Here is a 14,043-nt window from a genome sequence, read left to right as displayed (position 1 = left end):
TTTCTTACATCCTTATCCCTAGTGGGCCGGGAGGTGCTGGTTCCTATCTCCAGCTAACGTTCCGGAAGTTACCATGGGCCTCTGGACTGCCTCTCTGGTGAATATTTTGTTCCTTGATCTTCAAGATACTTTCAAATTTTTGTTCAAAGAAATCTTTACTATGCATAAATTACAATTGTGCTTCACTTCCTTTTATGAAGTTTGCTATGATAATGTAGACTTCTGGGAAACAAACAAAAAAAAACTGTATTCTGAGAAAGAAGTATTTTTTTCTGAATGTACGGAAAAGGATTAGGGCCAATAAAAAAGTTTGATTTTCATTGGCCCTACTCCTTTTCCGTCCATTCAGAGTGGGAACAACAACCACAGCAGGAACAAAACACACATTTTAACAACCTGCTTAAATGAAAGGCTCGTCTTTTTACTTGGGGGGTGGGAAAACATTGTCTCCCATTTCTTGGTTCTAGTCTCAGATTCGCCACATCTGTCATTAAAAGAAAGAGAGAACAGCAGTGAGTAAAAAAAACGATGCCTTTATTGCTGAAAGAATACAACTTTGTAATAAACTCAAGTGAATGTGTATCACAACATTGTTTTCTTGTCTTTACAGTTAGAATTGACCAAAGTCACAATGCTAGATACTGCACCCAAAGAGAAGTAACAAAATTCAGCCTGGATATGAAAGCATCTTGCAAAGTTAGAGGTTAATATTCCTCAACATCGTTTACACTGATCTGGAGTCAGCACAGGGAATCCCAGTCGCGCCTGCACCTTTAAAAACAAACTCTGGGCTTCTTAGACTTTGGTTCTAGGTGACAAAAATATTCTCTCTCAAAGGTGTAGCTAATTAGCAATACTGTGGTGGTTCAAGGAAGAACAAAAATGACACAAAGTTTTCAAGAGAAAAAAGGAGCTAAAAATTAAACAAAACTTCGATTTATTTCTTTACATAACAGAATAAATTTATATTCACAACCCCTCAAACAATCCTCTGTTGAACAAATATACCAAAGAGGGGGGGAAAAAATTCCTGGTTGGAAAAAAATTACCATCAAATATTTAATAAAGAGGAAGAAGATGCTGGAATCATTCACAAGTAGTTTCCCTAAACCACCAAATGTCACTGAGTCACAAGTCATCTGGCGCAGCACCAGAGGGCGTCAAACTAACCACAGAGAGCAGTGTGTGTATTCAGCGTGTTCAGAACACATCCACAAACCTACAAAACAAGAAAATTAAAGATCGTTTAAACCGAAGCAACTAAAACCGGGAGGGGTGGGTTTAAAGTCATTTTCATAAACATTAACAGTTCTTTCTATTGGTTTTCAGGTACTGGTGTCTGGAGAGGGGGTCTGTCTTTAAATCCCCCCTTTCATCTGTTCCTGTTCGTTCCCAATGTGAGTTTTCCAGTGCTCAAAGTCGTCCTGCGTCTCCGTCGACGAGTGCTCTGGGAGCCGTGTGTGTCCTCCACGCCGTCCCGGGACAGAACCTGGACAGGTCGAAAAGCCTGTGACCTGGGATCACATGTCGTCCTCGTCGTCTTCATCCTGGGACGAGCTGGCCTGCTGTGCCACGCTGGCAGACGCCGCGGCCATCTGCGCCTGCTGAGCGGCCTGCTGCATCTGCAGCCACTCCTGCTGGGCCAGCTCCGCCTGCTGCTGCCGAGCCTGCAGGGGGCGACATGGGGACAGAGTTCATCTGAAGGCAGAAAAACCACTTGATAATTTAGTTAAAAAATGTATTTATCCCAAAGTGGAAATTAAATGTTGTCATAACTCATATCATCCAAGCTTCTTCAAAAGGTCGCTGTGGATGTCGATGTTGTGAGCAGGAAGGATCACCAGTAGCAGTCAGTCTCACAACGAATCCAAAGAGGCCTCTGACTGAAGACTGTTGCTGTATTTCTCCTGACTGTCATGACATGCTAACCGATCCATTTCTGAGTGATATTACATAGTAGGACTGTTGTAGACAATTATTTTGGTAATATATTGAATATTCTTATCAGTAATTGAATAGCTACATAAGCTAATAAAATAAATATATGAAAGAGAAAATGCTTGTAAAAGACAACTTGGATCTTTTTTTCCCCTTCTTTCCGTTCCTCAATCGTCTCCTCCATAGCTGCTACTAGCACTTAGCATTTGGTCAACAGCTCATTGGCTGAAGTGAGAGTGTTGCTAAACACAGAATAGCCATTCAGCCGGAACACAACGCGCTGAATAGTAAAACAGTTTATTGGAGCCTCGAGGAAGAAAATTTATCTTGTGAAATTTTAATAATTGATCTCCTCAGATCATTCCATGACTTTTTACAGCCTGATTCCATAGCAACATATCCACAATAATCCTTTTCAGCAGATCAAATTTGGATTTTGTTTTCTGTTCATATTAATAAATAGAGAAATGTATGTTTTAACAAAGTAGGAAATTCTGCCATTTTTGCCATGTCAACAGAAACAACAACAAAACATGTTCAGTGAAGATTAGAGTTGTGCTTTGTTGCATAAAAGCAGACAACTTTGTAATTCCTTCATTTTCTTTAGGATTCAAAATCTCAAATAACCTGCATCACACTTTTTCTTTAAGGTCTTGCAGACCTTTAAGGACAAAACAAAACAGCCGACTTGATCGAAACTGAAAGTGGTAGGAGAGACGGTAAGAAAACCAGAAAGACACTGCAGCAGAGGAGGCACGCTGCTAAAGGAAGGCTACGTTCACACAGCAGGTCTTTAAACTCAAATATGAATTGTCGCGTGGCTGTTCATACAAATAATTAAATACGACCAAAATCACACCCTTGTGTGAACAGTTTATGACATCAAAGCGAGCCGCATGCAGAAAAAAGAAACGTAGCCGTCACACAGCAGTGCTGTTTTTATGGAAGCAAAAATGGACGCCACCATCCATTTAAAGCTATACAGCAACAGGAGACGACAATATTGTCAAAAATTGGAACATGAAGGGAGCTGATGAAAAGAAAGCACAGCTAATAGCGATGGCCTTGACTGCAGCTTCAGTAGAGAAATCTGTGTGGGTGTGTGGTCAGAAATAAGAATGGTGGGATTCAGATGTGATGCGATTCACTGACAGACGTCTTTTGTAATTTCAGAACTATAATTTTGAGCCACTGATTGCCTCTGGATTTACGGCAGGTGGTTTCTACTGGTGCAGAAGTATGATGACGTGTCTCATGTAAATGCCGTAAAAACCTGATTAAAAGCACCACGACCTCTCAGACTATGAAAGCCATCACATACGTATCCCAATTAATACCACTCAGGGAAGTGGCATAAAGAATTTGTTTGAAAGGTGAAACGATCAGAATTGCTGTGATAAAGCTGGATACGATATGATACGAATTATCAAAATTGTTTTTTTATAAGTATGATTCGTGCTGCATTCGCTTGCTGTGTGAATAAGTATGTTTCTGAGCAAATCTGACTAAGTTTATGTGTGTCTTTTGGAGCGCGTGTGTTTTGATCAGAACATGGATGTGTGAGGATAAACAAAAGGGAACAGGAAGCATCTTCAAAATAAAAAAGGCTGTCACAGGATTAAAACATAATATCGACATGCTCTAAGAATAACATCACTGTGATGCAAACTCAGGTAGACTTCTCCACTAGACTTCATTGTTAAACAGGGCGATCATCCTGCTTTCCACAACACGAACTTATGCAAATAACCCACACAACCAGGGGTATGATACGCTTTTGTTTTTTTACCTTTGCAAATAACTCCTGCTGCTGCCTAAGCAGCTCTTCCTCGGGGATGCCCAGGTTCTCCAATCGGGAGCTAGCCTTCCTCCTTTTCAGAGCCACAGTTTTGCACTCCTGCAGAACGTCTTTTACCTCCGTTATGTACGATGCGAAACCGAGGCTCTCTAGCGCTGCGGTGCGAAAACGAGAGGAGAAAGTGCAGCGATTACTTTCAGTGGTTTAAACCTCGAACAGAGGGATCCACGCCCCCTCACAGACGCTAATCCGTAATGCGTGAATCTAGGAGAGCTCTCACCGTTGATGACATGTTCTGGAGAGATGGTCTTCTTGTCTGACTTGTTGCATATTTCGTTGGCTTCGGAGGAGATGAGGTGGATGAACTCCGTGCAGCAGTTCACCACCAGCTCGCGAGCGTCGTTGGCCACTCTTACGTTAGGAAGAGTCTCTTTGATCATCTTGTTGATTGCCGCTCTGGGGATTGTGAGGTCGTCGTCGTTGCCAGAGGAGGAAGCCATCGTGGCCCTGATATTTGTTTTCCTCCCAAATATGAAATAAAAAAAAAATTGCAAAAATAAACTCCTCTTCTTGACAGCGCGGGCTAGATTTTGCCCAACTAATTTCCCCCTTGAGTCAAATGAGCCCCTGCAGGTTGACTGTACGTCAGTAAGAACACACACGTCATGAAGAGGCGAGACGTTTCCTCTAAGTTAGCTATCCAAACACACGTCCCCCGCCTGGTTTGAGCGCTTTAAAACAGTGGACCGGCTCTGTTAACTTGCATAAAATAAAACAAGGGTATATTAAGCGACACCCCCCGACATACACAACGAAACGACAGCACTACAGGAAAAAAGCTTAACTAGCCAGCTACTAGGCTAGCTAGCAGCGGTGGTCCCAACGCGGAACAGAAATGAAAGCGGCACAGAGCATGGCTACAACTAGGCTAACAATGAGCTCCGAGCGGAGGCGGCTTTGTAAGCAGCCCTTACGAGAATGACGGCAGGAACAAATTCCTCACAGCACAGAAAGTTGCTTTGCATCGTCAAAATAACCGAGCAATATAAATAGGATTAAAGGTTCTAAACATTTATTTAGGATAGTGTATTCTGGGTAACATTAGACTAATTTTGTCCGGATACAACGTCAAATACAGTACCGGAAGTACAGCGTTCCTGTCATGGTGTTTGAAGTAGGACAGCTGTTGCATACTGCCACCTTCCGGACATATGGAAGATAACACATTTTTTTTATTGACTACTTTAATGAATGATAGAGAAGCTCCAATATAACATGACAGAAATTAATTTCAATATTATGTATGACGGTTATGCATGCAGTGACATTTTGCAAAAGAAATTTAATATAAATGCCTATTCTTGTGCGTTTTGTGACTCAGATATAACATATTTTTCATAAATGTCAGGAATGTTTTGGGGGAGTTTTTTGCAAGGATTTCCAAGACTGGATGTAATAAAATATGACTATATTTAAGTTTAATCAACTGAAACATGGTGTTAAATTAATTCAATTTCCGTTGTGCTTTCTTATACAATGTCAATAACGAAATTCTAATTATAAACCTGAATTGTTGCAAAATATAATAAGTTTTATATAACCTAAATTAACAATAATCAGGTTTTTAAGCAGAATTTAAGCGACACTTGAATATATAGAAGTAAAGTCTATAGTCCTGTTTAAACTTGAAATCTACTCTCAGGAAACTGCTTTTCAGAGTACAGTGAACTATCGCTATTTCGCGGTTCACCTTTCGCGGTCTCGCTGCTTCGCGGATTTGCATCGTGCATTGTGTTCTGCATTCTGATTGGCTAAACAGTCTTTCCGCTTCTTTTCTACCTGTGTGTCAACAACGTTGCGGGTAATATGTACACGTACGTAAAATAGCTTGCCAAATTTAACATAATCGATGGTGGCATGTCGGTCTATAAGAATTATTTTGCCCCAGAAGAAAAAAGAGCGACAACAGCTACCGATAACTATGTTCTTCTCTCGAAAAAAACACACCTGCACCGCGGGCTTTAGAAGACAAAAACGCGACAGAGCAGAGTCAGGAGGAGCAGTGAAATACAGGTGAATCACTATTTGTCCAACTGCACTTTGTATTTTCTTTCATAACCATTTTCTCCCGTTCTAATCCAATGACTCGGGTCGCGGTGGGGCGGTGCTGATCTCCGCAATGTGAAGCCTTCACTTCGTATTGATGATTAAAATTATTATTTTTCAGTATAGTAGTTATTTATTAAAAAAAAAAAGAAGAAAAAAAAAAGAAAAACGTTTATATAGTACTTTTATTTGTTAAAAATGCTTGGCCCTGTAAAAAAGGTTTTGTTCTTTGTTTTAAATGTATTATGGAGTATTTCATTGTATAGTAATTGTTAAAAAATTAAGGTTCCTACTTCGCGGATTTCGCTTATCACGGGTTCTTTTTGGAACGTAACCCCCGCGAAAAACGAGGGATCACTGTACAGTATACTGTACATGATCGTGGTTGAGAAAATTCAGGTGCAGTAACGCTAGGTGGACAGAGGGTGGCAGTGAATGCAAAGAAACGCCACAATCTACTGATGTAGTCGGCGTTTAAAGTACACAATCTACACAAATTATCTCTGTAAATTAGAATTTCATCAAGAAGTGCATTTTTTTTCAATAAGTCATTTGAAAAACTGAAACTTCTGTATTTTAGATCCATTACAGTGCTTGTTTCTGTTCTGATGTTTAAATGTTCTGTTATTTAATGACCTACAAAATTCTTGAGAAGACCAGCAGTCAACATACCTGCCATAGGAAAGTCACAAAAACTAATGGCTAAAGCAGATGGCTACTCACAGACAGCTGGATTCAAGAATATGAATGGAAAGTTCAGTAGAAGTAAAAGCTGCGGTAGAATGTAGGATGCACAAGTAACAGGAATAATCACAGCTGAAGCAAAGATTATTGAAGAATTTGGGGGAGATTCACAAGACATCAGCTGTGATTGGAGTCAGAGCTTCAAGAGCTATTCAGTCATACCTTAATGTTATGAAATTAACTGCATTATTAAAGCCCATCCATTTACTGAAAAAACAGTGGAACAAAAATGTTCTGCTAGATTCATATCAATAAAGATTATCTCTATCAAACACAGTATTTATGTGTAGCAGCTCTGTTTAGACCTTGAAATACTTTCACTCAATGGCATAAAGACTACTGTAAAACTAACTTAATTTAACATGACTGTGTGTCAAAGGTCGTGTAAACAGTTAGGCCAGCATACTGCTCAGTGATTCTTCTATATTATATTCTGTATATTGTGTTCCATAGTGTAGAAAACTCCAGAGGCATACTTTTTCAGAAATTAATTTATTGCTTTAAAAATTTATGATATTTTAGTTGACTGTTCCATTTGAAATGTCGTTTCACTACAGCAGAAATAGAGCTAAACCTGTGGACAGCTTTGGTTGGTTATAGTTCTCACACACACATATATACGTACACCCGCACACGCAGAAAGAGATCTGACGTGTCGTTACTAATCCTCTCAGGTACTCTTATCTTTTTCCAAGGTAAAACTCTTGCGACTCCTCCAGCGCAGCAGCTTGAGGAAGTTCAGGCTGGCGTTGAAGACTTTGTCGTGTTCAAACACCATTTTGTAAAACGTTTCGATGGGAAGGTCTCCGTTGGGATCGGCATATTTCAGTGTGGTCATGGGTGTGTAAAGAGTGTTTGTCTGATGGCGGAAAGGAGGATCGTCCATGGTGATAATCCTGTGGGTGTGCTGGAAACAAAACACACACAGCAGGAAGTTCAACCTACAGGCACTAAGAACTTATAATTTGCAGAAGTATTCACTCCTTCAAACTTGTTTACACATTGTCAACCTCAAATGACAAATGTGTTTTTATTGGGCTTTTATGTGGTAAACCAGCACAGAATGGTGCATAGTTGGAAAGTGGAAGGAAAGAATATGTGATTCTGAAAATGTTTCTAAGTTGGAAATTGAGAGTTTGTGTTAAATATGGGGAGTGAGAGGATGGGTCAAAATGTAAGACTAGAATTGGGACCATTTCCAGCAATTTTGCTATGAAAATGGTCTTTTTATTGAACAGAAAAAAACCCAGAAAACCTACAACGATGAAGGGCACAGGAAGCAAGGACAGAAGAGCATAAACAAACTGATACCAGGAAAATCCAACAAATGTGGAAGAGGAGAGAGGAGCTAAATTACTAAGGGAGTTCTGGAAATGAAGGGCTGCACAGTGGTGCAGTTGGTAGAACTGTTGCCTTACAGCAAGAAGGTCCTGAGTTGATGCCCGTGCTTTTCTGCACGGAGTATGCATGTTCTCCCTGTGCATGGTGGGTTCTCTCTGGGTACTCCAGTTTCCTCCCACAGTCCAAAAACATGACTGTTATTTTAATTGGTCTCTCTAAATTCTCCCTAGGTGTGAGTGTGTGTGTGCATGGTTGTTTGTCCTGTCTGTCTCTGTGTTGCCCTGCGACAGACTGGCGACCTGTCCAGGGTGACCCGCCTCTCACCCGGAACGTTGAGATAGGCACCAGCACCCCTACCAAACTCACTAGGGACAAGGATGTACAGAAAATGGAGGGATGGATGCTGGAAATGACAAGAAGGGCTAGTTACAGGTGAGTGGGTGCAGCTGGGGAAGGGAGAAGGTACAACAAGACGAGGAAATAATTAACAGCTGGGATGGGAAGGAGAGTGGTAGGTTGAGGAAGAGATGGATAAACAAATAAAGAGGGGAAAGGAAGCCTGAACAGTAACCAGAAATACATACTAATCAAATGAAACAAATCCAAAAGAGAATGAGGATAACTGAACTGTACCAAGAAATAGAAGCAAACAATAAAGAAGTGCTCAAAACAGAAAATAACTGAAAAAAGCCCAAAAATGAATCATAAGACTTTGAGCTGCAGGTGTTTGAATGTCTTAACCAGAGAATGGCATTTTCCCATCTTTTTTTGCAAAATATCTCGATTTTAGACAGACTAGAGAGTATTGCTGAACATTCATTTTTATGTCTCTTGGTAAGTGTGGTGATATAATCTTTCTTTTATGTGTAATGGTTTGAAAAGTGCTCAGTAAATACAAATACACACTATATGTTTGTGTATATATACACAAACACTATATGTAGTGTACATATATACACTACATGTATATATATATATACTATACTATAGGTATAGGTACTATACTATACTATATATATATATATACACTATATAAATCAAAGTTGGAAGCCTTCCATCATTTTCTCTCTAATTCACAATTATGCAATACTTTCAGTTGGAGTATTACCTCAGATGGTGTAATTTGTAAAATCACAATTAGCTTTTAGAGGAAAGGTGTATAGCCAGAAAACTGCAATCGGTGCATCTATAGAAACATCTTCCAGTTGAACCAACATAAAGATCTAATACCTCTGCTACATCCTCTGCTGTCTGACCAAGGGTTTCGAAGATCTGCTTGTAGTTCTTCAGGTAGATGTTTGTGAACATGTCTGCAGTCACTTTATCAGCTTTGCTGAGGTCCGTCTTCAGGCCCTCTTCGTAAACCTTACGCTCAAACTCTGTGATCACCGGACCTGGTTCTATCAGGCTGATGCTGGCAAAGAAGTTGAACAAAAGTAGAGTGAAAAAGGTGATATGAAGAAATACTTAACTCGTCACTACCAGTAATCTAATCACGCATTGAAAAACGGATTGGCTCTGTTAGAACCTGCCATGACATAGCGCAGCTCTCATAATTCTGTCTTTGGTTGTTGTGCAGCATGTCTGCACACACGCTCCATTCAAACCTCAGTATTGTTTGCAAGTCTCATCATGTTGACGATGTACTTTGAACTTACGTCAGACTGAACCTCAGGGCTTGAACTGCCAAGCTTTCACAAAAGCCTTCCACTGCAAACTTAGACGCTGCATAGACATCGTTGAACAATATTCCTAAAACAGAGACAAAGAGAGAAACTGTAAGGGAAATGTTTCAAACAACATTGGGACTGAAGATGAGCAGGTCAGTCCCTCCTCACCTTGAATGCCCATGACGCTGCTGATGACCACGATATGACCTTTCTTCCTCTTTTTCATATCAGGCAGGATCTCCTTCAGCAGTCGCACAAGCCCGAAGAAGTTGGTGTCCATGACCGTCTTCATCTCATCGATAGACTGGCACTCGATGGGTCCAATCAGTCCCATCCCTGCATTACTGACTGAGACAAGTGGGCAGTAATATTAACCTTTATATTACTGTCTGCATTGTCACACAGTTTTTAGCAATGTTGCCTTGCAGCAAGAAGGTCCTTGGTTCAATTTGTGGCCTGGAGTCTTTCTACAGGGAGTTTTCATGACCTCCATGTGTATGAGTGTGTTTTCTCCAGGTACTCTGGCTTCCTCTGACAGTCCAAAAACACGACTGCTAGGCTAACACGTCACTAAACTGCTGTTCTGTTGTGTTTGATTGTCTGAATTCAGGGATGTGTGTCTCTTTGTTCCCAAATTGATCAGTCCAGGATGAAGGTGAAGACAGAGGATTTGACGGACGGATGAAATACAATAACCTCAATTAGGATTTCTTGTGTGTTTTCAGTGAACTTTAGGGTTGAATTCAGTAGACTGAAACAGACTCTTTCTGAACTTCTAAATGTCTTATATTTTATTTTCTTTCTAGTTTCTGCCCCGTCATGTGGATTCTTCACTTTTTCCACACCCTTAGCCCCCTCAACATCCTATTAGATGTAGCTGTCCCTACATCTAATATATGCCAGCCAGGCAGAATATAGTCATTGGTAATAAACTAAATGTCAGCCAGTATCAAATGGCTTCTCTGACTGACATACAGCCACAGTGCAGTTTCCTCCCAACTGCATTGTGCAACTTTCAAATACCATATCTATATAAGGACTGGCAAGATATTTGCAATGTGCTTTGTGTCTCTGGCTGACCACTAATTGCGTAGGGTTGTGTAATTTTCCTAAACTTCTATTGAGTTCCCAGTAGATGGCAGTGTATGCAGCAGAACTGCAGAGTCCAGAGAAGAAGCCAATGTACAAATAGATATTATTTGCACATATATATTTGGTATTGATCCGATAACAATACTGATACCGATACTTTTTATTATTTAAGTTTGACATAAAATAAAACTTTAGACTTTTAGGTGTTTGTTTTTCTTTTGAATTATTTTTGTCAAAACCTGGAAAAAAAACTTGGACAAAGTTTATAGGTGTCTAAAAAATACATGATAACAGAAACAATAGGAAAGCAGAACAAATTTCTGTGCATTTTTTCTAATGTAAAGTACAAAAAAAAGCCATCATTTGAATGCACATCAAAGCTTTGAGCTAGAGTTGAGAAACTACAATAGAAAAATGAAATAAATTTCAAGAGGAAATCTGAAACTAAAGTATTGATCCAATACTGAGGCCCACTTGGAATCAATATTTTTGATATTTTGGATTGATACACCCCTCCTCTGGCATGTACACCACAATCACCTTTACACATGCAGAACAAGAAAACTGTATTGCCTCACTGTGGGACGCACTATTCAAAATCTTGGCACGCATTGTGCAAGAACTGTGTTTTAGTGTTTCTACAGTAAAAAATGTGTGCACAAAATGAGTGAAGCTTTGAACTTCAAAGCTTCACACCCAGTGTGGGTGTCTTTTGCAGCTGGTGTGTGTTCAGGTGTGTGTGCAGGCTTACTGAGGATGTCCACCCTGCGTTCTGGCAGGCTGTCCACGCAGGCTTTGATGGATTCCTCGCTGCACACGTCCAGCTGCTTGAGCTCCAGGGTCCTGCCCAGAGTCCGGTCGGCCGCCTCAACCAGCGGCTCGGCCTTACCCAGGTTTCTCATGGTGGCATAGACTACAGCACACAAAGAAATAGTCCTCTGACAGCAGATCACAGCTGCGTTTCATGCAGGTCTACGTGATATGTAGGATAACATCCTGTTGCATATTTATGATCAGACATACTATGGGTTTATTCTCTAATCAGGCTCCTACTTTGCTGACCAGCAATAATTCAAATGGATAAACTGTGTGATCAACACAGTGGAACGTTGGCAGGTGTTCAGATCAACTTCATCTGCCTTGTTCTGGATCATGCGATGAGACATTATTCATCCCATTTACTCAGGATAATCCCCAGACCTCAGTGACTTTTCTTTAAAGAGAATACTGTATGAAAACTGTTCACTGGGATATTATGGTAAACAACACAATTAATAAACGCATGCCTCCACGATCTTGATTATTTAGAATCATAAAATGTTTTTCACCACTGAGTTTTTTTGTGCTCTCATTGATTTCTTACATTAAACAAGGAACCAAATTCCTGAAACTGGAAGGTATGTAAGCCTGTCACAATAATCAAATAATCAATTAATGGCACGATGAATTAAAATGAGTTCAACCATTTACATTCGGATGATTCACAGTTGTGGTTGTACCTGCTGTTTTTCTTCTGTATTATTTATTGTTTGTGTTTGAAGTGTTTTATTTTGAGTATTTAAAACATCTTCCATTTCCACTTTTAAGTTTTATTCATAAAATTAAAGTTTATTAGTTTTGTGAGAGGGCAAACTTGCATTGCTATGCATTTAATATCTTACTAGAGAATGGTCTCGATGTAACAAGATTGTCATTTATCTCAATAATTACTGGGATTATTTGTTATCCAATTAAATTTGTCACTGCGAACAACCAAGAGGAATGAAATTGACGAAAATATGAATTCATCTTCTAGTTTCTATGCACATTTCAACTGTCTGTTTTGTTATTTATGCTACATAGAAGTTAGAGGGAATTGACTGGATCACCCAGTCAGCTAAACGAACAGACCCAACACTGCACAAACACAAAATCTTAACAAGTATTTTTGGTCTAGTTTCTAGTGCAAATGTCTTAGTACATTTGAAATAAGACAAAACTAACTAACAAGTGACTAAGCAAGAAACAGGAGCTTGATTTAAGTAAATAAATCCTTAACATTGATGAAAAAGTATTAGTTCCATTGGCAGATTATTTCACTTATAAGACATTTTTCCCAGGTCGTATGAGTGACATAATCTGCCAATGAAACCAATACTTTTTTCACCAATATTAAAGAAGTATTGGCTTTAAAAAAGCTGAAAAGTTACGTTTGTTTTGTCTTATTTCAAGCGTTCTAACCTATTTGCACTAGAAACTGGACCAAAAATACTCGGTTATAATGTGTGTTTTTGCAGTGAACAACTCAAGACAAAGTTGAAAGAGAAATAATAGAAATAATCTCCTAAATTCCCTTTAAACTAATGAACCGCAATATTTTTTGTTCTCTGTGTTCTTTCTTTTTTTAGGTGCAACCTAAAAACCCCTAAAACACATCTGACCATTTTCAAATTTAACCCAACACATCCAAGCTTTGAGGAGAAGCAGCGAATCGAAACATTTACCCATGAACCTCTTCTTCTCGTCTTTGGCGATCCGGGCCGCCAGAGCCAGGCCGATCCCCGAGGAGCAGCCCGTGATGAGTACCACCTTCTGGTTCATTGTGCCCGCTTTGTTCGCGTTTGTCTCGCAGAATGGAGAACAAAAGAAGCGAGGTGATGTTTGGGGCGCTCTTAAAGCCCACTCCTTAATCCACAGGCCTGCAACTCAGCAGAAGCCTTGTGCGCAGGGCCCGAAGATTACCAACAAGCGTGGCCAGCACATGGTGCAGCTGCACAGGAGGATTTAGGTTAATGATAACACGGCTATTGTCACAGGGAAACCCAGGTGTGGGACAAATCAAAGGCTTGCCAGACGGAACATGGGGTGAGAAAAGAGTTTTATTTTTTTTTATTCAATTTTAGGTTAAACATTTATCTTTACAATCTGGGCCAAAATATGCAAAATGTAACGTCCAATTCAAAACTCTACACTGCAAAAACACAAAATTGTACCAAGTATTTTTAACTTTTTTTATAGTGCAAATATCATAGTGCACTTAAAATAAGACAAAACATGCAAGTAACTTGTCAGCAGGATACAGGAGCTTGTTTTAAGTAAATAATTCCTTAATATTAACAAAAAAGTACTACTTCCATTCTAGATTATTTCACTTGTAACAAGGGAAACGTCTTGTTACAAGTGAAATAATCTGAGAATGGAATTACTAGATTTTCATCAATATCAAGGAATTGTTCATTTAAAACTATCAGTTATAGCTTGTTGAAAAGTTTCTTGTAAGTTAGTTGTCATATTTCAAGTGTACTAAAATATTTGCACTATAAAGAAGATTAGAAATACTTGGTACAATTTAGTGTTTTTGCAGTGTAGATTTAT

General features: G+C 39.5%; 2 protein-coding genes across 2 annotated transcripts; both read right to left on the bottom strand.

The window, feature by feature from the left end:
* Window positions 1-513: 513 nt before the first annotated feature.
* On the bottom strand, window positions 514-4,887 carry dr1 (down-regulator of transcription 1). The gene is made up of 3 exons (XM_028027643.1): window positions 4,017-4,887; window positions 3,728-3,891; window positions 514-1,667 (listed from the first exon to the last, which is right to left on the bottom strand). Exons 1-3 carry the CDS (start codon window positions 4,234-4,236, stop codon window positions 1,521-1,523), a joined length of 531 nt encoding a protein of 176 aa, XP_027883444.1. The 5' UTR covers window positions 4,237-4,887; the 3' UTR covers window positions 514-1,520.
* Window positions 4,888-7,062: 2,175 nt separating this feature from the next.
* On the bottom strand, window positions 7,063-13,849 carry LOC114150974 (retinol dehydrogenase 8). The gene is made up of 6 exons (XM_028027833.1): window positions 13,173-13,849; window positions 11,441-11,602; window positions 9,766-9,945; window positions 9,586-9,679; window positions 9,158-9,341; window positions 7,063-7,493 (listed from the first exon to the last, which is right to left on the bottom strand). The coding sequence occupies exons 1-6, from the start codon at window positions 13,267-13,269 to the stop codon at window positions 7,257-7,259; spliced, it is 954 nt and encodes a 317-aa protein (XP_027883634.1). The 5' UTR covers window positions 13,270-13,849; the 3' UTR covers window positions 7,063-7,256.
* Between the last annotated feature and the right edge of the window lie 194 nt (window positions 13,850-14,043).

Source organism: Xiphophorus couchianus, chromosome 9 (assembly GCF_001444195.1).
Source record: "Xiphophorus couchianus chromosome 9, X_couchianus-1.0, whole genome shotgun sequence".
NCBI classification, from domain to species: domain Eukaryota; kingdom Metazoa; phylum Chordata; class Actinopteri; order Cyprinodontiformes; family Poeciliidae; genus Xiphophorus; species Xiphophorus couchianus.
Note: the sequence above shows the minus strand (reverse complement) of the source record. Positions and strands in the feature narration are given on the sequence as shown.